This window comes from Thamnophis sirtalis, unplaced genomic scaffold, assembly GCF_051295495.1.
Source record: "Thamnophis sirtalis isolate CommonGarterSnake01/CBP01778 unplaced genomic scaffold, rThaSir2_p1.2 scaffold_5, whole genome shotgun sequence".
In the NCBI taxonomy this organism is placed as follows: Eukaryota; Metazoa; Chordata; class Lepidosauria; order Squamata; family Natricidae; genus Thamnophis; species Thamnophis sirtalis.
Genome location: NW_028261385.1, coordinates 80,448,862 through 80,473,818, shown reverse-complemented (window position 1 = coordinate 80,473,818; position 24,957 = coordinate 80,448,862). Strand labels below are relative to the sequence as shown.

Sequence of the window (24,957 nt, the reverse complement as noted above, 5' to 3'; positions counted from 1 at the left end):
AGTTTACTTAGGAACATTCTCTCGTTTTGAAAACCATCCCTTACTGAACTTTGTTTTAAAAGAAATTTCCATTCTGGTATTTTTCCACATGCTGTGGGTCTCATGTAGTGCTTCTTTCATATGTATCCATTCATACCTTCACACATCTTGTGCAGTGATGTGTCTGCATTGCATATGTACACAAATGCACATGCCAAACATCTACCAATGAATATTATTTATTTTACTGTGTAGTGCAGCACAGAGTGATAGGCGGCAAATAAATTTAACGAACAAATAAATGACACTCCCCAATCCCGTAATAATTTTCCTTGCCCTTTCGGTACTTTTTCAAATATTGTCAATACCAAATTATTCTACTTAAAGTGCCGGATCCATAACTACACCCCATAGGATTGTTCAGCAATATCTGAACTCTGCCCTTAATTGTTTCAGTTGCAGTGGCTAATACCTATGCTTGCATGGGTTTGGACAAAGTTGAAGAAAAATTGCCTATACTCTATCAACCAACTGGTAAGGTAGGTTGCTGGGACATATTTTTATTTGCCTTCAATCCCATCATCTCATAATGGGGCTGTGTTCAAATGACCTGGATTAGTGCTTGACATTTAGAGGGGCAGTTAGATTGGATTAGACCTAATCCATTTTGAGCAAATGTGCAATAAACCTGAAGGGCTGACTATGATGTTAGAAATAGGTTCATTCATGGATTTGACATCTATTGTTTCATGGATAGATCAATTGAAAATTCTCACATATAAAATATCATATAATCTCTCTAGGATAGGAGGTTCTATCTGTTCATAAAGCCTGTTTTGCATCTGTGAAATGTTTTATACTGTATAACCCCCCATGAGCAAGGAAGATGCAAAATATTTTATACAGGTAGTCCTTGACTTAAAACAGTTGACTTAGTGACCATTCGAAGTTACAACAGCATTGAAAAATGTGACATGACCATTTTTCACACGACCATTGCCGCATCCCCATGGTCACATGTTTTACATTCGGATGCTTGACAACTGACTCACATTTATGACGGTCACGAGTCATGTGATCTCCTTTTGTGACCTTCTGACAAGCAAAAGTCAATTGAGAAACCAGATTCACTTAACAAATGTGATAGAAAAGTCATAAAATGGGGCAAAAATTTATCACAGTGTTCTGACCCCCTCCTCCATCCAGTAACGAATGCCAAGACAAGCTTAAATGGAATGTCCTTTAATAACAAGACCTGAATCTTGGTGGCTGAAAGCCAAGCAAACAAACAGATAAGGACTTTGGCAGCAAGTCCGACAAACCTTGGCAGCAATCCAGTCTGCCAAGTTAGTTACAACAGTTCTCTTTAGTCAAAGCGTTGACTTCTGCAAAAGGGACGTGTCACAAGAAGTATTTTTTATAGTCTGAAGAGGAACCTCATGACCACCCGCTGAGTGCAATTACTTTCTGTAATTGCGTAATTGTTCTTGATGCCGAGTAGTTCTTCGATGGCGTGCATCCAGGAACAACTCACTGCTGGTTTCTGGATCACTCTCCCTTGTCTCCTCCCCACTGGTCCAAGGCTCAGGCACCACCTGGTGGCCAACCAGTCTCTCTGCGCCTGCTCAAAGTCGGAACCCTGTCCAGGGTCCTCCACATAGGGCCCCTCGCTGTCGGAGTCTGGTGGCAGCTTCAATGGCTCCTGCTGGGCCACAACACTTAGCAACATAGATTTTGGGCTCATTCGTGGTTATAAATTGAGGACTACCTTGATTTCTTTTTGGAGATGCTCCCAATCACCACCGTTAGCATCTAGAATGCAATTCATTTAGGCCTGGAGACCTGGATGTATTTAAATTATCTTAAGTTCTTTCAACAGTGATGTCCAATGGATGTTTTGTTTTCTTCTAACAGAAGTCAGACATGAAGTACAAGTTTATACATTCTGCTTTCTCAATCCACATCTTCTTTTCCCTTTACAACAAACCTACAACCACTTGGTTTTGACCTACCTGATACCTCTTGACATCACTGATCATTAAAGTGAATAGACTACATTTGTATGTTCTTTGAACTCGTGGAGAAACACATCTAACTTCTTTTAGGTGGTTGCCAATGCTGTGGATGCAGTTGTTGGTGCAAAGGATGCCGTGACAACCACAGTGACTGGTGCCAAGGATACAGTCACACACACCCTGAGTGAAGTTGTTGACAAGACAAAAGGGGTTGTTCTGGACAGCGTGGAGCTCACCAAATATGCTGTCCATGGCAGTATTAACACTGTTCTGCAGAGTCGGATGGTGTGTCTAGTGACCATTGGGGTGGATACGGCACTCAGCAAGTCTGAAACGCTGGTTGATCAGTACCTTCCACATACCACAGAAGAGCTGGGTAAGGAGCTGCTGGAAGACTCGGTAACCAAAGTTACTACTGTGTTTCCCCCAAAATAAGACCCTTTCATTCATATATATATATATATATATATATATATATATATATATATATATATATATATATATATATATATATATATATATATATATATATATATATATATATATATATATATATATATATATATATATTTGTCACCAAAAAAGGCACCAGGTCTTATTTTCGGTGTGTGTGTGTGTGTCATCCACTGAAACATCTCACTTGTGTCCGTCACACTCTGCCTCCTTTCCGCTGTCAGAACCTTCAGGAACTTCTGCGGCCAGCAGGACCGGCAAGGCTTTCCTGAAGGCCTCTGCAGCTGATAACAGAGTTCCGGATCCATCCAGAGCTCTGTTATCGCAGACGCCTTCAGGAAAGTCTTGCCAGCTGGAGAAAAAATAGGTGGGTAATGCAGGTGTTGAGGTGTGTGAGGCAATTGTCTGAAGGTAAGGCCAGCTCCACCCCCATCCCTACCCTAGGTTAATTTTTGCCTGGGCACCCTGGAGTGGGCGGGGCCTTAATTAGGGCTTTTGGGGGGGGCAGAGGTGGGTTGCTCCTGGTTCGGGCTGGATCGAGCGAACTGGTAGTGGCGGCGGCAGGAGGCTCTGCCCACCCGCCTGGACGCTTCTGCACATGCGCAGAAGCATCGCACATGAGCGAACCGGTAGTAAAAAAAAAAATGGAAACCCACCGGGGGGGGGGTTATGGCTTATATTGGGTGCATATGTAAAAAATCAAGCTTACTTTCAGGGTAGGTCATATTTTCAGGGAAATATGGTAATACACATGTGGAATTAGAAAACTTATTGTTTTGATTTGATTAGTAGCTTTTGTTGCACTAAGGAAGGTGAAATTTTTTCTCTATGTCAGTGTTTTTCAACCATAGCAGCATTAAGATATGTGGACTTCCAAGTCCCAGAATTCTCCAGCCAGCAATACCCTATACTTTATTTGGCCAATTGTGGTTAGGCACACAATTTGTCTCCAGTACAGAAGCACTTTGTGTACTTGAAAAACAATAGATAATAGTAATAGTAATAATAGTAGTAATAATAATAGTAACAAGCCTTAGCCACAAACTGCATGAAAACAAAAATTCAACATGTTACCACCAACGGCAAATGTCACCTCTGTAATGAGAAAGATGAGACAGTCGACCACTTGATCAGTAGGTGCAGCAAAATTTCACAAACTGACTACCTACAACGCCATGATCGCGTTCCTAAGATTATTCACTGGAAATTGTGCCAAAAGTTTGGATTTGAGTACAACAAAAACCACTGGGACCATCAGGTTGAGAAGGTTTTAGAGAATGAGAAAGTCAAAACTGATAGGCACTTGGCCTACAACACACCTGACATAACAATAATTGAAAAGAAAAAAGTATGGTTCATTGACATTGCAATACCTGGTGATGCACAAATTGAAGATAAACAGCAAGAAAAAATTGCAAAATACCGGGACTTGCAAATTGAGGTTGAGCGACTGTGGAAAAAGAAATCATGTGTTGTAATTGGAGCAATACCCAAAGGGCTACCTCGCTATTTGGAAATTCTAAATTTATCTGACTTGAACATTCTGACTTTATAAAAAACCACCCTACTAGGAACAACTTATATCCTCTGACGTTACCTTAACAGTTCCTAGGTCCTTGGTTAGGACTCGAGCTGTTGAGCTACCAACCAGCCCCAGAGGCAGTGAATCTAACCAAAGATTAACCACATCATCATCATCACTACTACTACTACTACTACTACTATGTGTACAGCCTATAAAAGGGGGAAGTAAGAATTAATAAAGGGGATAATTCTGGGAACTGAAGTCTGCATAGCTTAAAATTGCCACGGATGAAAAACGTAGCTGTATACAAATGCTGGTTTAGAGATTAGTTCTGATTATGCTTTCTAACAATAGAGCCCTATGCTTTCCCTGACTATGCTTTCTAACAATTGGCTTGTAGTCTCTCACCTGTCATGTTTTTTTGCATAGAATTTATGTTTTTGCAAAGCATACCTCTGACCCCTTAACGGTCCTTATTGTGTGATGATAGTAATTTTTCCTGATTTGAGCCAGCCAATTTACCATTAAGGAGTAGTTTGGACTTTGGTGATATGTACATGATATGGGCCTGATGACAAAACTAATAGGTTTGTATTTTGACTCTGCAGAGAAAGAAGCTACCAACATTGAAGGATTTGAAACTGGAGACCAGAAGCTAAGTTACTATGTTAGACTAGGGTCTTTGTCTTCAAAGGTCCGAGCACGTGCCTATCAACAGGCTCTAAATGCATTTAGGGATGCTAAGCTCAAAAGCCAAGAGACCATTTCTCAGCTCAATTATACTGTTAACCTGGTAAGTATGACATTTTTCTTAAGTAGGTTGTATCAGTAATATTGTGATCTTCTGAACATGTGTGTTTTCTTTGATCTTCCTTTTTTGGTGGACTTTGAGAGTTAATGATACTCACAAGGTTGAACTCCCATCAAATCTTAAAAATTAAGGTATTTGTCACCTGTGACTAGAGAATAAAATAAAATGACCTGTCACAACATGTTTTAATACAACAGAGAGAAACCTAAAAAAAACCACGTTGAGACATCTTCAAGCATCAGTTCTATTCTTTCCTCCAAAAGATAGTAGACAAAGTGCCCCAAATGAAGAGTAGTTAATAATGATATCAAGCTTATGGAACAAGTCTGATCACTTTTTCAAGAGTATGCAACAAATTAGTCACTCCTTCAATTCTCCATGGATTTTTTTTTTTGAACATGGAGGTTCAGACTTCACTGCTGAATTGCTTTTGTTCCTAGGATCAAATATGAGGAAAATGAAACAAGAACCTAGAACTTAAATAAAATGCCTACCTTGCACATGTGACACATTTGCACATCACACTAAGCTTGGCTTACTTTAACCACAGGTTGTTGAACATAACTATAGCATCCTGGTTTCACACAACACAAAGGGATCAATCTAATTTTGTAAACTACAGTATAAAATGTGCTAAGCCGAACGGATCACATGACCTCTTCATGGAGAGTGGGAATCCAATTTTTGAGTACCCAGCTCACAAAGTGTCATCTGGGAATAAGTGTCTAAAAGTGACTCTCCCCCCCCCCCCCTTGTCTGCAATAGTGGAAAAGTCTTCTAGGCCTTCCAGAAGCAAAGAGGAGCAACAGATGAAATTTGTGTTCTGACTCGAGCTCCACTCTTCCTGCCTATGATGTTGAATTGAAAATACAAAATGTGGATCTCGATGCGCAGTTCATAATTTTTGTGTAATTTCAGTTTGTACTGGATACCTGTGGCCAATCCCACATGATTTCTGTGGGAGAAGTTGGTTATTTTTTTCCCATTTCCAGTTCTGACTTTGTTGAACATATATGTCCAAGTCCACTCTACTGAAGATTTTGTCAATTCAGTAGCAACCAAATTAATGGACATCAATGTCTGGTGGTCTTTCAGTGGTTTTCAACAATGCGAAGAAAATGGGGGGGGGCTTAGTTTTCAGCCATGCATTTCACCTCTTAGCTGTGAACCTATCAAAAGGGCACAGCCAACATAGCAGTCCTGAATCACCAGCTCTGAGTTATGACTCTTGCAGCTATCAAAAGAGTCACTACAGCTTTTTCGGAGTCAGATGGCGAAAAAGAGACCAAAGTTCTTTTTTTTAAAAGCACAGATATAGGATCAGTTTCTTAACATCATTTCTTTTTTTAATCCTGAGGGCCAGTAGTTATAAATGATACATCAAGAAGTCTGTAATTTTGGGGGGTGTGATGGTATCAGGGTTTTTTGGTCATTATTTTAAAAGCAATACAAATAAAGAGGTATGCACGCTTTTGTAAAATTGTATATGTTGTGTATTCTAGCTGGAGTATGCCAGAAAGAACATGACTAATGCTAACGTGAAACTTCAAGATGCCCAACAGAAGTTATATAATTCCTGGACAGAATGGAAGAAAAACATTAGCCCAAATGGCGAGGCTGCTTCACACAGTGCTGAGGTGAGTGGATACGTCGACAAAGAACTGATTCCGCTTAAAAGAGGTATCTTCATTAAACCAGAAACATATTAGTCAGGAGCCGACATCAAATATATGACTTTGCTATCTCTGGATGACAAAGATTTTGCTTCCTTAATACTTTGGGACATATGTTATGGATTTTTGGCTGGTAATCACAAAAATAACCTGAAGTTTAACCTATCACATACTATTCTAAAGAAATCTTCCGTTTTTAATACAGTGGCAATGTATATATCCTTCAGTACCTGTTGGCATTCTTACACACATGAAAAAAACATACAAAACCATGAAACTCTTGTTGAAGCACATCCAGTACACCAAGTCTGTGGAGATCTAAAAGTGTAGTGGTTGTGCTGCTTGGAATGTAGCTCAGATATCCAAGTATTGCTCAAATCAAATCACTGTTACTTAGTGAATGGGATAGCTATGCAAAAGAGTTGTTTTAATTAAAAATATATAGCTATTCCAAAAGAATTTGATTCCCGGACAGAAATATCTGGCCCATGAATCTCTTGTTCACCTGTCAAAGATATGTTTGCCTCCATTTCACATATAACTCAAGATTGATGAAAAATGTTGTGAAAGCAATGAACAAGTAAGGTGAAGGTTTTCGTTATTTGAGACAGATGTTTCCAAGATTAACTGATGCCAAGATTAAGGAAGGCATTTTTGTTGGTCCAAACATCAGATATGTCATCAATGACAAGCAGTTCAAAGATCTGTTAGTGGAGCCAGACAAAATTGCCTGGAAAGTTTTCAAGGATATGTTGAGAATTTTCTTGGCAACTACTGAGCACTAAACTACATTCAGCTGGTTGGCAAACTTCTTACAGCATGCAAGACTATGAAGTGCAACATGTCACTTAAGATTCATTGTCTGCATTCACATTTGGACCTCTTTCCCAAAAATGACACATGCTGTCAGTGACCCATAGGGTGGAAGGTTTCACTAGGACATTGCCACAGTGGAAAAGTAATAATAGGTCAAATGAAATCCATCATTGTTGTCTGACTACGGTTAGATACTACAACAAAATGCATTTGATGCTATGTATAAATGAAAATCAGCAGCAAAATGCTTTGGGCCCAGTTGAACTCATGCAGTGTCGGAAACATTATGCAGTTAAATACTTAGAATTATTAACAGTTAATGTCATATTTCTCAAGATCCCTAAATGACACAGTCATTCTGAAATTATATTTGCCTTCAGTTTGAAGGGGTCTATCACAATCGCCTAAAGTTTTTCAGAAAGCAAAACGTTTGGGGGAAAAAACAACTTTTGAATCTCATAGAGAAGCTGATGAAGAAATTAATATAAGTAGACTAGAGCACAAGAAGAGCTTCATTTCACTGCTGCCTTCTTAGAGAATAGCAGTGTCTCCATTGCACTGATTATTTTCTGTCAGTAATTATCTTATGTTTGGCTTCTGTTTTCAAATGCTGAGTACCCCTGAACTTAACATAAAATGTCCTGAAAATTTCCTTAAAACTACAGCTATGATATTGTATTTAGGATTAAATCACTCGCTTAACTTTTATTCTGGTTTCTACTGTGCATTAATTGCTTTCTTCCAAAAAGCTTTTATAGAAAATAATGAGCTATAAAGGCAGTATTTCCCCCTCCTTAGAAAGGTTTACAGGATACAAGCCAGTATAAGGATCAATGGAGTATAACTGAAGAGTTTAAAACGCTAGATATTAAAGGAATATGAACTGAAGAGTACAAGGCAGACTTTAAAAAAATCAATTCTATCATTATAAATTCCCCTCTTGTTCTAGAGGATTGAAGAGTTTCTTATACAACATGAAAGTTTTATTACGCTGCAGGTGGAAAGAAGAATTGACAAACTATTTTGATCACTGCTGCATCCTACAGGAGGGCAGGTGGATCCATTCCACATTTTGTGGGTTGAAATAGCAATAGCATTTAGGCTTCTATACCACCGCATAGTGCTTTAAAGGCACTCTCTAGGCGGTTTACAATGTAGAAGTGTCATTCACATATTGTGATTTTTGTGATTTTATTAATATTTATAGGCCTCCCTTTTCCCTGAGGGGACTCAGGGCGGCTTACATAAAATAGGGAAGGGATTGTACCTAACAATCTGAGTCCTCATGTTACTTGGAACGATGGAAGACTGAGTTAATTTTGAGCTCTGTCAGGATTGAACTCCAGGCTGTGGGAAGAGTTTGCCTGCGCCACCGGAGCTCATAAATAAAGGTGGGATTTGTTAAAATAATATTACAATGCCCCAGCTAAATCCAATTTTGCTTCCAAAGTTGGGTATGTCTATGAGGGAAGCTCTTGCTCACATTATAACCTACTTAATAGATTTTCCTACATCCTTCGCTAATGAAGCATTGCAAAGATATTGTTTTAAGTTGTGAAATTTAAAAAAAAACTGTTTGCAAAAGAACTATTCATCTACTAAGAGCTGTTCTCTTTTTCAGCACATTGAATCGCGCACTCTAGCAATTGCACAGAACCTGAGTCAGCAGCTTCAGACAACCTGCCTCACGCTGGTGTCCAGCATTCAGGGTTTGCCCCAGAACATTCAGGACCAGGTTCACCATGTTGGGGAAATTGCAGGAGACGTGTACAAAAGCTTCCGGTCAGCCTCTTCTTTCAAAGAAGTGTCTGACAACCTCCTTACTTCTAGTAAAGGGCAATTGAAGAAAATGAAAGAATCGTTGGATGACGTGATGGATTATCTTGTTAACAACACACCCCTCAACTGGCTGGTAGGTCCCTTTTACCCACAGTTGGCTGGCCCTCACAATGCTGAGCACAAAGGTGAAGGGGATAAAAAAACCAACCAGGAGAACAAGCGGCCTGAAGAAAAGGAAGAATAAATTGCGGCGGGCAAATGTACACTTTGTGTCCTAACTAACACAGTGGCTTAGCCATTAGCAGAATTTTGTCCATTAGAGTCAAAAGGAACTATCAGAATGAAATAGTGTTGCATGTTTAAGTTGAATTATATGTCCTTCACTTAAGTGAACTGAAAAATGTGGGTGCCTTATGACTTCTAAACCTCAGCTGATTACACTGGGGAGACCACACCTTGTTCAGCTATTTAGCTATGAAGCCCCATCTTCATCTATTTAAATATATTTAAGACAAAGCTTTTCAATGTATATTATAAAACAAAGCAAAGCACTTAATTAGAAAACAACTTTTGAAAAAAATACACTCAGGTAATCAGAATATTGGTGCCCTTGCATTCATGCTATTTCTTAAAAACATTAAGCTACATTATTTTAAATACTTAAAGAGCACTCTGATCAGCTTCCCTGCTCTATTTGAATGAAGTTTATGACTAACCTTTTTCCAGAGTTCCTCGTGGGCTGTGAACATTTATGGTATTTAAAACTCTAAGACTTTGTACTACTTAATCACTCCACTGGAAGTACCCTCGAGTATTATGCACTCCATTCGATTCATGCTGTGTGTACGCGGGAGTGTAGCTTGTCTTTGGTAGCACTTCACCTTGTAATTCTCCATGTATGCTCTCAAGTAATAAATGCTTCAGCAGCCAAAGTCTGTCTCTTGAATTGTGTAAGCAAGTATGATTACAAATATTCTATATTGTGACTCAATTATTATTGAGCTGAGTTGTATTTTAAAACTGGGTGAATATAAACTGGTCCCTTAATCGGCATGTCATGCATTACATCTAAATTAGATGGGCTCAATGTTGCTGCCGCATTTGTTTCCTTCTGTGGCTCCCCATCCAGCTTTACTAACTATCTGCTGCTTAAGCTTTAGTATTTCAGCTTAATATGATCGTACTTTCTGTTGCTTGAAAGCAACAGAAGGAAGGAAGGGTTGTGACTTGGTGGTGATTTTTTAAAAACTACTGGGATCCAGTTCAGACATCCTGTGGTCTTGGACAATCCATCAGATTGTGTAATAGTCCCTGACTCTTACCATTGAGAACTCATGGATATGAAAAAATGTTTATCCCAAGTAGACATGTATGTTTTTTGTTTTAATACTTGGCTGTATTACACTAGCAGTTTTCAAAACTTCCAAAACATCGTGATAATAGTTTTGTCTAAATATAGAAGAAACAGGCTGTAGAATGAGAGGTGATATGTTCTCAATGATTGATTCTATTCAAGTTGATAAAATAAAACAGCAAAGGAGCTGTTTTAGGTCACACTTCTGCAAATCTGGATTTTCAACAAATCACGAGTTAATCTATTACTAAATTTCCTTCCTTAATTCACTCCTAAAGTTACTAAACAGCTCTAATTCTTCTTAGCTTATTTTGACATATCAGCTTTTGGACATTATCAAGTTACTTAAACAGATAATGTTAATTTCGGCAGCAATCTAACAAAATAAGGCTTCTTAAGTTGCAACGTGCTACCCCGCTGAGGTTCCAGACGGAGCTTGGGGTTATTCCTGATACTCTCGCCCACAGTTCGGTGGAGACTCTGGTTGCCGCCTGGCATTCGGCGGCGTCGGAGTCTCTTGATCGGATTGCGCCACTACGGCCCCTCCGGGTCAGTGGATCCCGGAGACCCCCTTGGTTTACCGAGGAGCTCCGGGAGAAGAAACGCCGGAGGAGACGCCTAGAGCACCTGTGGAGGTCCGATAAGTCCGAGGCGAACCGAGCACTTCTGACTACCTGCACCAAGGACTATGTCCGGGCATTAAGAGCTGCCAAAAGATCACACATCTCCGCCTTGGTAGCGTCCGCCGAGTCACGCCCAGCCGCCCTGTTTAGGATAACCCGCTCCCTCCTTAATAGGAGGGATGCGGGAGACCCCTTGCAGGGTAGGGCTGAGGACTATGCTCAGTTCTTGGCGGACAAAGTAGCTCGGTTTCGGTCGGACTTGGACTCCACCGCAGTAGTTCCAGCCGAGACACAGGAGGATTACTTGGCAAATCATCTCTGGGTTGAGTTCCAGGATGTTGCCTCTGGGGATGTGGACAAGGCCATTCGAGCTGTAAGTGCCTCCACCTGCATTCTGGACCCGTGTCCCTCCTGGCTGGTTGCCAACAGCAGGGAGGTGACACATGGCTGGATCCAGGCGGTCGTGACCGCCTCCCTTCGGGAGGGGCACTTCCCCGCCGTACTCAAAACGGCGGTGGTGAGACCCCTCCTGAAGAAACCATCCTTGGATCCAGCCATTTTAAACAACTTTCGTCCTGTCTCCAACCTCCCCTTTATTGGGAAGGTTGTGGAGAAGGTGGTGGCCTTCCAGCTTCAACGGGCCTTGGAGGAAGCTAGTTATCTTGACCCCTTCCAGTCCGGCTTCAGACCTGGTTACAGCACAGAAACCACTTTGGTCGCATTGACCGATGATCTCTGGAGGGCCAGAGATGGAGGCTATGCGTCCATCCTGGTTCTCCTTGACCTCTCAGCGGCTTTCGATACCATCGACCATGGTATCCTTCTGCGACGACTGCGGGAGGTGGGGGTGGGAGGCACTGTTTTGCAGTGGTTCTCCTCCTACCTCTCGGACAGGTCGCAGTCGGTGTTGGTCGGGGGGCAGAGATCGTCCCTGAGGCCCCTAACATGCGGGGTGCCGCAGGGTTCGGTCTTATCCCCCCTACTATTTAACATATACATGAAACCGCTGGGCGAGATCATTCGGAGGCACGGGATAAAATACCACCAATATGCGGACGATACGCAACTGTATCTGTCCGCCCCGTGCCAACTCAATGAAGCGGTGGACGTGATAAACCAGGGTCTTGAGGCCGTTAAGAACTGGATGAGCGCTAACAAACTGGTACTCAACCCGGACAAGACCGAGTGGCTGTTGTGTTTCCCTCCCAACAATTTGGCTAATGTTCCAACACTTAGGCTGGGGGGTCAAATTTTATACCCCTCAGATAGGGTCCGCAACCTAGGAGTCCTCCTGGATCCACAGCTGACTTTTGACCACCAGTTGTCAGCTGTGACCAGGGGGGCATTTGCCCAGGTTCGCCTGGTCCGCCAGTTGCGGCCCTACCTAAACCGGGAGGCTCTCGCAACAGTCACTCGAGCCCTTGTGATCTCTAGGCTGGAATACTGCAATGGGCTCTACATGGGGTTGCCCTTGAAGTGCATCCGGCGACTGCAGTTAGTCCAGAATGCAGCCGCGCGAGTGATAGTGGGTGCACCGCGATTCGCCCACGTTACACCCATCCTCCGCGAGCTGCACTGGCTACCTGTCGGTCTCCGGGTGCGCTTCAGGGTACTGATGACCACCTTTAAAGCACTCCATGGTAGTGGATCTGGGTACTTGAGAGACCGCCTTCTGCCGATTACCTCCCTCCGACCGATCAGATCGCACAGACTGGGCCTCCTCCGAACCCCATCCGCCAGTCAATGTCGACTGGCGACTACACGGAGGAGAGCCTTTTCTGTTGCAGCTCCGACCCTGTGGAACGATCTCCCCGTCGAGATCCGCACCCTCACCACCATCCAGACCTTTCGCGCAGCCCTCAAGACCTGGCTCTCCCATCAGGCCTGGGGATAGGTTCCCAATTTACCCGCCCGAGTGTTGACTGTTGAATGAAAGTTGTGTTTTATTATTTTTCTTTTGTTCACACTTTATTTGTCTTTTGATATTGCACCCCCTTCCCCGTGATTGTAAGCCGCCCTGAGTCCCCTCAGGGAAAAGGGCGGCCTATAAATCTTAATAAAACTCTAAAAACTCTAAACTCAATGATATGGAAAGGTAATTTAACCCATAAATTTGAGAACACTTGTTTGGATAGATGTGCATAACTATTTTCTTCAGGCTGCACAATTCCATCATTGTGCATTGACTTCCTGCAATAAAATAAAATGGCACCATTTTGAAAATTGGACCTAAAAGTTAATTCTTGATTTAGGAGTATTCCTGCTTTGAATATGGGAAATTGATCTAGTGCACAATTTTGGCATTATATGAAAATAGAGCATAGCACACAGTTTCTTACCTTGGCTCAGTTATATGGACAAAAACACTTGTAATATTCTTGGTTAGTATCATTGTCTTTCATAAAATAGTAAGAGGTGGTTTAAAAAACATTAAAATGTGCTGTAGAAGACCCAAAGTTGACTTGAAGAAACAGTGGTGGGCAACATTTCTCAGATCGAATCCCATATTAGGAAGGCGGAATGAAAATTAAAAGTAGAACCCTTAGAAACATGGTAGTTTTTAGAATAACATGGCTTCCTTTCAAAAGCAAATTGAGGTAGGGCATACGTCTGTGTAAGCGGACTGCTAGAGCTTCAGGTTGCGCATTATTTTGTGCAACTGACTTAAGGTTGTCTCAAGCCTTCCATCCTTCCGAGGTCGGTAAAATGAGAATCCAGATTGTTGGGGGACATATGCTGACTAAACAGTTTAGAGAGGGGTGTAAAACTCTATAAAGTGGTTTATAAGTCTGCTATTGCTATTACCGTACTTTGCTCTAATGCACGCTCCTCTGGTTACACTTTCTTGTACAAAAATATTTAATAACTTCTCTAAGCTCAGAAGATAATTTCATAAAACGTCAGTAACAATTGTCCTCCAGCTACTAGACTCAATATTAAATACAGAGACAATTGTCAACACGGTTTGCAAAAATAAAATTGTCACCTGCTGTCTCAAAGATTAGGGGGCAGATTTAGTTACTAGGGGAATTTCATAAAAATAAATTAAGGGCTCTGCCTTGTCAGTGTTTATTTTTTCCCATAAGAGGGCTGGAAGAAAGGTGATGGGGACTGACAATAGATTCTTTCATGAGGTAGGGATAGTGGTTAAATACACTACACTGCAGAGGACGTGATCTAGTTGATGCTGTCCTTGCTATTGTAAACATACAAGAAACTTTACAAAGGAAGTTTCAGAATATTTATCAGATTAAAAAGTACAAACGATCAAAATAAATTAAGATTTATTAAATTTAAAAGCTGCTGGTCTGACTCTGCAAAACAGTTCTGGGTGACTTAAAATGAACATTAGATACAAAATAAAAAACAAGGCAAGAATGGTACATTTGTGACATCTTTCCTGTTAGGTCCATCAACCATAATACAATACAATACAATATTAGAGTTGGAAGGGACCTAGGAGGTCTTCTAGTCCAACCCCCTGCCTAGGCAGGAAACCCTATACCGTTTCAGACAAATGGCTATCCAACATCTTAAAGACTTTCAGTGTTGAGGCATTCACAACTTCTGGAGGCAAGCTGGTCCACTGATTAATTGTTCTGTCAGGAAATTTCTCAGTTCTAAGTTGCTTCTCTCCTTGATTAGTTTCACCCATTGCTGCTTGTTATACCCTCAGGTGCCTTGGAGAATAGTTTGACTCCCTCTTCTTTGTGGCAACCCCTGAGATATCGGGCTATCATGTCTCCCCTAGTCCTTTTCATTAAAGTAGACATACCCAGTTCCTGCAACCGTTCTTCATGTGTTTTAGCCTCCAGTCCCTAATCATCTTTGTTGATCATCTCTGCACTCTTTCTAGAGTCTTCACATCTTTTCTACATCGTGGCGACCAAAACTGAATGCAGTATTCCAAGTGTGGCCTTACCAAGGCATTATAAAGTGGTGTTAACACTTCGCGTGATCTTGATTCTATCCCTCTGTTTATGTAGCCTAGAACTGTGTTGGCTTTTTTGGCAGCTGCTGCACACTGCTGGCTCATATTTAAATGGTTGTCCACTAGGACTCCAAGATCCCTCTCACAGTTACTACTATTGAGCAAGGTACCACCTATACTGTACCTGTGCGTTTTGTTTTTTTTGAATGCATTTTGTTAGAACCACTTCTAACAGCGCCTCCATCAAGACTCCAAGCCAAATGGCTGAGCCATTGCCATTCCTTCATAAAAGATATAAAGAACAACTTCAGTACAGAAAATCTGAATTACATTTATTGTTGCCCAAATTGCATTGCAGGTCTGAGCCTTTAACTTACATTAATGCTTTGTGATCATCTTCGGTTCTTCTGTGAAAATAACTTCATAGGCCAAAATGTTTTGGCTCTTTAAAAAAAATGGATCCCCAGTTCAAACGTGTACTAGTTGCTTGGTAGTGATGCTAGTAATATTTAGGGTCTGGAAGGCTGGCAGTCTTCAAAAGCATTCTGAGATGCTTTGGCACAAAGTTGAATAATACAGTAATTCCTTAAAACACACAGTACCTCTACATAGTGATTTGACAACGATGCTGAAAATATAAGTAAATACACAAGCATAAATAACATGCAGAAAAATAAACTTATAGACAGAAATGTCAATTGGTATCCAAACCAATGTCAATTATTACCTGGTGCCTGGTAAGAAAGTGCCCTTAACTTCTGATCTGGTGAACCACATCTCCCATTTTTCCTGATCCTTGACATATGGCCAATACTGATTGGAGCTGCAAAGTAAGGTCATTTGGAAAGCTACAGACTTCCCTCTACCCCAAAAGTGATTCCTATTCCTTTAAAGAAAGATAGAAATACATCAGGGTATAAGTTTTGGCCAGAAAGTTTTAAACAAATGTATCTGAAATGCTGAAGCAGCATGTTTTTAGGACCTGCACCTCTTTTCCAGGGAACCGCATGCAGTGTCATGATGTATAGAAAAATTATGTGGCTGTTGGCACAAGGTCATAATATTGCTTCTGTCGTGGCCAAGACCGTTGATGTTGGGCATTTTAAAAAGGAAGCTTTGACAGGAACTGCAAATTAATGCAAAGTCTCTTAAGGAGCACAGCGGCATATAAGATCTAATCATTTTAATAATAAAATATTGTAAAGAAAGCTACAATTCCAATTGTAAAATAATTATACAGCGGGAAAAGTTATAATAATAAGCTATTATTAACTAAATAGCTTAATAGTAAGTATTAATTATTGATGTAACTTAAGCAAAAAAAATGGTTTCAATGTAAGCACAACATCTCCCAAAGGTCCTGAGACTTCTGACCTTAATAAAATGTTGCATACACTCCTGCAGTCACATGACTATATTTTGGATTCTTGGCAATAGGTTCCCATTTATGCCTGGTTGTAGCATTCTGCTGTTTTGTCCTGATTTCTGCAGTTTTCATTAAAAAAAACACCAGCCCATTCTGGAGAATGGATTCAGACTTGCAATCACTTAACGACTCCCATAAAAACAGTTGTAAAATCAGTTGTAGTCATGTGGGTACCTCGTCTTACATCTTTCATGACTTATGACTGAAATCCCAATCCTAAATGCAAAGGACAACCTGTAATTTGCTGTTCAGTTAGTGATGTCCCCAATTTATGTAACAGTTGTAAAAACACATAAAACCAGTGAATAGATGCTGTCTCAGTAAATAATTGTTCATTGTGGGCCTGAATTTCAGGTAGGAACTTTTGTTGTTTTTGATAACCGAACAGCAAATTACAAGTAGCCCTCTGCAATTAGGATTGGGATTTCAGTCGTAAATCATGAAGGACATAAGACAAGGCACTCGCGTGACTGCACCTGATTTTACCCAGTTTTCCCAGTTGTATCAGGATATGCCACAGCAAAGGGATACAGTGCATCAATGCAAATTTATATTCACTCCGTTGACTAACTTTTCAGTCAAAATACTGGAATATCATATTTTGGAGTGTCGTATTTCATTAACAGAACCAATATGAAATAAACCAGGACTAGCAGCTTGTCTCCAGGAGCACTCATCTTTAAATTGTAATGAAAAGTTCTTTTGGGTAACATTCAATCAGACTCTTTGTGAACGTCATTCGTATTTTCAGGTTTTTTGAATAATGATTGATCCCCCCCCCACCCCCAGTTATCTGTATCTTGGATATTTAAGAGATCACAACTCTGTATGATAACAACCACCAGTTGGGTTGGGCCAAAGCGGCATCTCTCAACTCTGTCACTTGGCTTATACAATTGGATGCTCTCAAACAGGAGATGAAAACATATCCTTCTTTATTCTATTGTTGTTTCCTTGCAATTAGTATTAGGAGGCATACTGTTGAAAAAAACTGTCACCCATTAATTTATCCAATTCCCACTTAGAATTCCCCAGGTTAATGATATTACCATGTTTTGTAATAAGGATTCCACAAATTAATTAGGTACTAGCTGAAAAAATACAGGTAGTCCTCGATGTATGACCACAATTGAGCCCAAAATTTCTGTTGCTAAGTGAAACACCATGGTTCCCTGAAAATATGACAGGATCTTATTTTCTTTTGACCCTGAAATAAGTGCTTGACCTTATTTTTGGGGAGATCCTGTTATTTTTGAGGTGCAGCAGGCGGCAAGCATGGTCACCTCATGGCTGCTGATGTGTTGCGATATTTTTGGGGAAGGCTTATTTTTGGGGGAGAGGGCTTATTTTAGCTCAGGCGCTCAAAAGCCCGATTGGGCTTATTGTCTGGGGAGGTCTTATTTTCAGGAAAACGGGGTATTAAGTGCATTTTGCCCATTTTATGACCTTTCTTGCCACAGTGGATAAGTGAATCACTGCAGTTGATAAGTTAGTAACATGGTTGTTAAGCGAATCTGGTTTCTCCATTGACTTTGCTTGCCAGTAGGTCACAAAAAGTGATCGCATGACCCCAGGATAAGGCAACCATAATAAATAAGAACCAGTTGCCAAGCATCCTAATGTTGATCACATGATCATGGGGATGCTGTGAAGGTTGTAACTGAAAATATCTCTCTTTTTTTCAGTGCTGTTGTAATTTTGATCGGTCACTAAATGAACCCTTAATGCTGGGGTAAGGTGGAGGAGGAGAGTGCGTAGAATTCAAATGTTGCCTTCAAATTTATTTGAGCTTATTTTTTCTATAGATTCCAGATTTCACTATAACAGAGTTGTCTTCAGAATCTGATGAGATACCGGACATCTCGGATCTGGACGAAGAAGGACTGCCTGACTATTCCCATGCAAATGGCCCAATTACCATGGAACAAATAGTGGAAGCATAAGAAAAACTGTCTCTGTCATACAATCTATGTGTGTGCTGTGTGTGTGTATGTGTATGTGCATCTACATGCATATAGACACACATGGAGTGCATATGCACACTTAATTACAATTCTGCATTATGGGACGATAACTATTGGAGAGTACATCTTTGTTTAATTTAGATGAGCCAGCATTCAGCTTCTTGATTCATTGTTGTTATGGAAAATAGATAAGTATTTTAGGATAAGCCATAGATGCTTTAGGTGATAGATAAATGTATTGAAATGGTCTTAAACTTCCTTTGAAGCTTAGATCACAATTGGGCCAATAATGGCTTTTGAAGCAACAGCCTTAACAATTCACCTGAAATGTGGCCTATGAGATGATTTGCTGTCTTGAGCTTCCTTCCTTAGCAAAACATGTTTAGCAACATATCTATATTTTAATTTGTCACAAAAACGTCAAACAGAAATAATATGTTGCTCAATTCTCTGTGATTGTTCAATTCTCTGTAATTGTGTGATTAGGTGTATTAAGCTTTTGAAACAGTTTTCTTATACTCTTTGCCCTACTCATGTACATTGGGAGTGCAATTCCCAGATGACAAGGCATGGAATCCCAATATATTTGGGAGATTCATAGTTAAAAAAGGCTGCTTTAATGCAATTTAAAATATTTGGTGTCTCTTTATAAGATTCTTGTCCAATATGTCCGTGCTTCAATAACACATCAACCAAGATGTTATTAAAATAATAAATCTATATTCTGGCTGTGGATTCATATAATTTGATATTGCTCCCTAAAATCCATGGCAGCTATCTAGAGGAAATATATTTATTTTAAATAATTATTTTAAATAATTGAGTTAAAGCACACAATTCCCCATTAGATTTTACATTTATATAAGAATTAAGTTTAAGATTTAAATGAGTCTGAAGCGAAGTGATGTACACACTCAAAAAGGATATAAGAAAACTACCTTCTAAAAAGGGAGGAGTTTAGATAAAAAATAACAAAAATGCAATAACTATACATGATGGCAAAAATATGAGAAAATGACATTTATTCTGCAGGTTCTGCTCATTGTAGATTCCTGCTAAAATATACAATTTCAAAAACAGCCATTGTATAAGCACCTAGACCTATATTTCATGATAGATTTGAGGAGTTTCATGTTTTCTGACAGAAACCATAAAAGAAATAGAAATGTGATTGTTGTCATTTGCTGTCATCACCATTTCTTTTCCTATGCCACTGGAACTTTGTTTCTATTTGTTGTGGGAATATGAGGACATTTCTTGGTGCTAATTTAGTAGATTCCATAAAGTTAGAGTTAAGAAATAATTTACTTCTTTTTTACTGTAAGGTAAGTGCCTTTAATATCAGATGTAGTATGTAAGTTGTAAGAAAAAATTACTGAAATGCCTTGGAAATAAATTTTGAACTGATATTTGATTACTGCATGAATGTTTTGCCTTTTTTCACTCCTTTCCCTTTATTAAATATATAGTCATATAAAGTTACAGTATCTTTGATAATATGCCATATAGTGCTAGATCTGAGGAAATGGTTACTCAACACCCTTATATTGATTTAAAAAACAAGTGATTTCCATGAACAACACAAGATGCTTCTGTCTTTGATTCCAGAATAAAATACTTGATGAAGAATTAGTTGTTGCTTATGTTAAAGTCATGGCTGAAAGGGAGTGAACATTCAAACTGTGTTCTTACACACAGTTTAATGAACACTTAGATTTAAATCCCATTGTTTTAATAAATGCTAATTTGAGTACCGTAATGCTACATTCTAGAAGCTTATAAATGCTATGTAGCCTTTGGATGATCTGTTTGATATAAGATCACAAGTGTTGGCATTGTGCATCATCTCCTCATCAGAGTAGAATATTGCTCTTGTTATCTTTATGTATTGTAGTTGGCTTTGGCTCATTGTTTCCAAAATCCAGTGATCGCTTGGTAGCTAAATCAACTTTTGATATGCTTCAGTTGCAGACATGCATTATGTTCAGGAAAGAAGGCAAACAATTATTAGTGTAACCAATAATTCCTCCTGTCTAATAGAATAAATTATTAGTAGATTGTCAGTCTTCTCAATCTTTAGCCCAGTCCATATAGTCTATAATTTGCAGGCAGTGTCAAATGCTGTGAGTTTGTGTGTATGTGCATATATTTCTTTGAATAAATCTTTTTGTGGTAATCGCTTGGATTAGTCTCTGCAGTTTTCTTGGCAGGATTTTCAGAAGTGGTTTGCCATTTTCTTCTTTGGGCTAAGAATGACTGGTACAAAATCACCCAACTGGCTTCCAGTTTCTAGCCTGCTATCTTAACCACCACACCAAATTAGCTCTCTTGGTCAGTTTCTACAATGTTTTAAGGCATCTTCTATCCTATTCAATATCTTTCTATTCTATTCAAAGGTAAGAAGAGATCTAGTTCTTTTACTTTTGTCACTTTGTGTAAGAGGTTTATAATTTATTTATTTTAAAATTCATTCTTCAACCGTCGGCATCTTTTTCCTTCCCTGTGCTTAGCAAGTACAATCCTCGCAGGGGTCACCATGTAAAGAAATAGAGTCCCAAATTGTTTTTCAATTGATTTATCCATAATATCTAAAAGAAAAGATTTCAGTTTTATTAATATTTGTGGGTTAAGTATTTTCTGCATTATCATTATGTTTATCCAGAATATTTTCACATATTTGCAAGACCACTTCATAGTACAAAATGTACCTGGATTTTGATTACATTTGCAACACTTGTTAGAAGTCCCTCTATATACCCGGGATGGCAAACCTATGACACGTGTGCCACAGGTGGCACACAGAGCCATTTGTCAGGGCATGCCAGGCGTTGCTCTGTCACCTGAGTTCAGCCATTTTTCGCCCTCCCCAGGCTCCAGTGTCTTTATAGGAACCTTGGGAGGGTGAAAACAGCCTCCCCCCCCCCCCCCCCGAGGCCCTCTGGAGGCTTCAGGAGTCTTCCGGACTTTCGGTTTGCTTGTACGGCTGGTTTAAGCCCTCCAGTCTCCGGAGGCCTTCCAGGGGGCGGAAGAGGCTGTTTTCGTCCTCCCCAGGCTCCTATAAAGCCTCTGGAGCCTGGGGAGGGCGAAAAATGGCTTTAAAAAAGGCTGAACTCAGCTGACAGGGCAGCTTTATAGGACCCTGGGGAGGGTGAAAAAAGCATACAAAAAATGGGGAGCTGCTCTATACATTTTTGCTAATCTATCTGGAGTCAAACCCCAATAATACACCATTTTATATTTTAAAAAATCAAACTATAATTCAAAGTAATTTTTCATTCATTAGTCTATACATTCTCCCATTTATCTAGCATCATATTATACCCAAATTGTTTTGCCCATTTTACCATGCAGTCTTCTACATATTCATCTTCCAGGTTAATCTTGAATAACAGTTTATATACTTTAGCAATCAAGTGGTCATCTCCCAAACATAAACTGATATCTAATTCAGTTTTAACTCCTGTGAAAACAAAACATTTTTTATCATTTTTATCAAGTTTAAATCATTTAAAAATTCTATAATTAAACCCGTCATACAAAACATTCACTTACTAATTATCCACAATGCTGTCATCTTCTTTGATTTGTTTTAACTGGGTTATTAATAATTTAAACTTTTTATCAGATTTTTCATTCATCTCTTGTAACATGTCATGTAACAAAGAGAATTTTTTCTCAAATACTTCCATAAGAAGCTTGGCATTGTGTTTGTCTGACTTTATCTTTCACTTAGGAGGCATTTTACAAATGTACAGACTTCCTATCTTTCAGCCAGTTCTGGCAGCAAAGAAGCAAACAAGAATACAGGTCTCTTTTTTTCAAGGCCAGAGGGAAAATTCCAAGAGCAAAGCAAACTGGCAAGGAGAATAATTTATTTATTTATTTTCATTTATTTAGCTCGTCACTCATGCACATGATAATAGACGCTGGTGCACTTATGCACATCCTACTGACCTTTTAGGAATGGGATGTGGTCAACAGTACATATTTAAGGTTAAAGTTATGGGGGCTTGAGGATATAACAACAGAGTCAGGTATTGCATTCCAGGCATTGACCACTGTTAGATAAGTTCCCCGTTGGGAGAGCGAGGACGTTCAGCGAAGCGTTGGGAGAGTTGTCTTGGAGAACACACAAACCAGCATACAGAGACACTGCAGTTTAAATAGGCTTTTACTTTCATGGAAATATAGGTATCAGAGTCCATCAAACAGTCCAAGTCATACATGGATAATTCAGTCCGTCATCAATGTCTTTCAGTTAAGGGATAATCCAAATAACATAGTCCAGTATCATATAATCAGTTCAGTACTCAAAGTTTGCTAACAGTTGCAAAACTTACAATAGCTCACGCTTTTGTACTTGATGGTTGCAGATTTCCATGGAGGTTTCTTTTAAAATAAGATTTTTACCCTGTGCACAACCTATGTATCTAGCTTTAAGAAAAACTATTTAAAAATAGGTTTTAAAAATGATGTGTTTCTCTTTCAGAAAAATAATTTGAAGATGGATACAAAAGAACCCCCAACTGCGAAGATGAAGCCATTCCATGGTTTTATAATCATGATGCACTGACTTGAATAGAATACTTAATGACATAAAAGTGTTTTTTGCAAACCTCAACCTTTAATGTTAGTGTTAGCTAATCCTGACTATAGGCTTCTTGCACAGCTCTATTAACTTGGATATTTTTGCATTATCAGTGATCAAAACAATACAGATGAATTGAGGTCTTTTAAGAATAGTCACAGTGTTAAAGAAACAGCAATAAAATGTCTCATCTAAGTATAGGTTGGCATATTTTGTTTAGATTTCGGAAGATGACTCCTCAGGAAACCTACAGATGACGTGCCTTGGTAAACAATTTAGTAAATCAAATGTCTTTGAATATTTCATTTTTTTCTTCTGGGAATTAAGAAACATTTTAAAAATAAATTGAACGTTTGGTGCAGATCAGCCTCCTTGTAGATTGTATCCAACAGTGTACATTTTGCAATGGAAAAGAGAGGGAGTAGAGTAGTGAAACAAGGAATTATTCTCTGTGTAATCCCCAAATCTATTCTAGAGATTTGGAAATCCTATAGAATAGTGTTTCTCAACCTTACCAGTTTTAAGATGAGTGGACTTCAACAAGCTGGCTGGGGAATTCTGGGAATTGAAGTCCACCCATCTTAAAGTTGCCAAGGTTGAGAAACACTGCTATAGAACATAATTGGATGCACATGGAAGGAGAAAGGAAAGAATGGGAGAAATAAATCTTGCAAGATATTCTAAAATAAATAGTCATAGAAAATGAAGATGTAACATTACTTACCAGTCACCTATGTGAATATGTCTTAGCTCTATAATTCAGTAACATAGGGAAAGGTTACATCGAAAGATGCTGGGTTTTATCCCAAGTATTAGATATTAGTTGATGGATAACAAAAGCAGAAAAGTAGAATAACTGGATTTTTTAAGACTTAAGGTTAGGAATGAGGAGGGGAATAATGTTGGAATTCAAGCATCTGAACATAACTTCTGATAGTCTTACAAACGAATGTTTATCTTAAGTATTTATTTAAAATATGCATTTTTAAAACAATATGATAATAAAGTTCCTTCTAATTGTACATTTATTTTCCCTGCTTCAATTCTTTTCGGAACCCAAATATATAGAAGACACCTGACTTGTTATATCCGTTTGCTTATTTCGTTCCTTATGAGAAATCATCTTTATGTGATATTGAGTGAGCCAGCATCAATTTCCTTCTATCAGGAAACTATTGTTAGGAATTTCTATCAGTTTGTTTGTAATACTATTCTGTTTAGTCTATTCACTTATTGTGCAGTACAAGAAATTTTGGACTTGCTATTCTACATGGAAGTTCTCTTGCAGACTTCTTATTGCATATCAGGGCCTAACGGCTTTATCACATCAAGTACTTTGGTTCTAATTACAATGAGCCCTGTTGATGTGAATTCAGAAAAATAAAGCTGAAGGGATGTAGCTAATATTTAAAAACACTCATTTTGTGACATGCAAATACAAATATTTGCAACTCCCCTAAATCATAATTTTGGATGAAAATGTGGGAACTCTGTCCAAAAAGCAGGAAATACATCTTGGGTTTACCAGAGTTAATGACCCTGGCAAAAGCTTTTTGCCAAGAAAGATTTAAACAGACAAAAGTTCCTTATAAAACGTGTTTAACTGTTCTTTTTGGTAACAATCAATTTTTTGGAATGTGGCAACAGAGGATTGCTGTGGGAAAAATAGGCAGAACGATTAAGGATGTACATTCCCTTGAGTTGATTGAAAATAAAAACAGGCTAATAAATATACAGGGCAAGAACTATAGCAAGAGTTTTCTGACATGTGTCCCAGAAATTTTGCTCTGGTTTCAGTAAATTTTCTAGCATGAGCCCAAGAATAGATTTATTTTGACTAGTATGGTAACTAAGAAAAATGCAGGTCCTAATACACCACCATATTTTTCGGAGTATAAGATACACCAAGGTTTTGAAGAGGCAATTTTTTTAAAAAAGGAGGTAGGTAGATAAGAGGGATAGAGAGGGAGAGAGAAATAGAGATAGAGAGATAGAGAAATACAGTAGATAGGTAGGGAGA

General features: G+C 39.2%; 1 protein-coding gene across 2 annotated transcripts in view; it reads left to right on the top strand.

The window, feature by feature from the left end:
- Positions 1 to 19,763, top strand: part of PLIN2 (perilipin 2) — a 53,691-nt gene extending 33,928 nt beyond the window's left edge. For both annotated transcript variants that reach the window (XM_087716113.1, XM_087716112.1), the window contains 6 exons: positions 436 to 518; positions 2,085 to 2,370; positions 4,581 to 4,765; positions 6,286 to 6,420; positions 8,894 to 9,184; positions 18,191 to 19,763. In XM_087716113.1, the coding sequence (XP_087572239.1) occupies positions 436 to 518; positions 2,085 to 2,370; positions 4,581 to 4,765; positions 6,286 to 6,420; positions 8,894 to 9,184; positions 18,191 to 18,328 (1,118 nt within the window). In that variant the 3' untranslated portion in view covers positions 18,329 to 19,763. The remainder of the gene's footprint in view (positions 1 to 435; positions 519 to 2,084; positions 2,371 to 4,580; positions 4,766 to 6,285; positions 6,421 to 8,893; positions 9,185 to 18,190) is intronic.
- Positions 19,764 to 24,957: the final 5,194 nt, after the last annotated feature.